This window comes from Contarinia nasturtii, unplaced genomic scaffold (genome assembly GCF_009176525.2).
Source record: "Contarinia nasturtii isolate CC-2019 unplaced genomic scaffold, AAFC_CNas_1.1 Cnas_scaffold_3063, whole genome shotgun sequence".
Classification (NCBI taxonomy): domain Eukaryota; kingdom Metazoa; phylum Arthropoda; class Insecta; order Diptera; family Cecidomyiidae; genus Contarinia; species Contarinia nasturtii.
Genome location: NW_022200375.1, coordinates 1 through 1,180, shown reverse-complemented (window position 1 = coordinate 1,180; position 1,180 = coordinate 1). Strand labels below are relative to the sequence as shown.

Here is a 1,180-nt window from a genome sequence, read left to right as displayed (position 1 = left end):
GAGCATAAAGAATTAAAGAAATTCTGCGATGAATTCATCATTTCGAATGCAATTACAGTGCTAAAATCGGATGAATTTCTCGCATGCAGTCAAAAAGTATTACGTGAAATTCTGAAGATAGACTTTCTTTGCAAAGAATCAATCATATTCGATCGCTGTTTGGCTTGGGCAAAGTATGCCTGCCGAAAAAACCGCACAGTTCAAAATATTGCATCGAATTTGCGAAACCAACTGGGCGACTGTTTGTATTTAATTCGATTCGGAGCAATGACAAATGAAGAATTTTTGGAAACCACCAAAAATTATGAAGGAATATTAACAGTTGATGAAATTTGCGATATATGGCGTTCGATATCATTGAAGGGATTTATTTCGAAGAAATTCAATCAAAATCCGCGACTTTACTGGGATGAAAGCAAAGTTTGGTCGTGTAAATCCCCATTGGGAACTATTGCGCTAATTCAAAGTCCTGAAATTGTCTTCATTACATCAAATAAAACTACGTTGCTTGGGAGAATATGTTTTTCAATACGAGACAATTATGGACATTCGGGTACTTAAAAATTGCCTTTCTATTATTTAATAATTTTTATTGATTCTTTTTCGATTATTTTAAATTAATTCTCTTCTTTTCTGATTCTCCCCTTAGGCACATCGAATACAAAAGTCAGCATTGTGGAGATACATGGCCAATCATTTGCTACCGAAACCGGAACAATTCTATTCGAAGTGACAAGGAACATTTCCTACAAAGCGCAAAATTATATCAACCTACCGACCCCAATCATCATCAATGCGAGCAATACGTATCAATTTTGTTTGGAATTTACAAACCAAACCGGAAACCCGGTTTCTTCCCTTTACAGTCTTGGGGAAGTCACATCAAATAATGGACTAAAAATTACATTTCAAAATGTTGACGGTCGCCAGCATATGATTTCACATTTGGACCTAATAGACTACTAGTCGAAGGGTTCGAAATTCCGTTGGAGATTTAATTAGGTTGATTTCCATTACGACAAAAAACGTCAACATTTTCATTCATGTAATAACAATTTTCCATTCATTTTGTATCAAAATTGAATAAATCCGTAAATACATTGAATTCTTTGGTGTATACGTCATGTATACATGTGTATGTCATGTTTTTATCTATTTCCAAAAATAAATAATGAAAAAA

General features: G+C 34.0%; 1 protein-coding gene across 1 annotated transcript; it reads left to right on the top strand.

Annotated features, from left to right (window-relative positions):
• Positions 1-6: 6 nt before the first annotated feature.
• On the top strand, positions 7-1,105 carry LOC116349653. Its single transcript, XM_031781193.1, has 2 exons — positions 7-553; positions 650-1,105. Exons 1-2 carry the CDS (start codon positions 268-270, stop codon positions 964-966), a joined length of 603 nt encoding a protein of 200 aa, XP_031637053.1. The 5' UTR covers positions 7-267; the 3' UTR covers positions 967-1,105.
• The last annotated feature ends 75 nt before the right edge of the window (positions 1,106-1,180 follow it).

What these genes read in the sequence shown, in the direction of transcription:
- LOC116349653 (XM_031781193.1), top strand. Translation starts at nt 268, where the DNA reads ATGACAAATGAAGAATTTTTGGAAACCACCAAAAATTATGAAGGAATA. An exon ending in AGACAATTATGGACATTCGG is followed by an intron (nt 554 to 649) that starts GTACTTAAAAAT and finishes TTCTCCCCTTAG; the next exon opens with GCACATCGAATACAAAAGTC.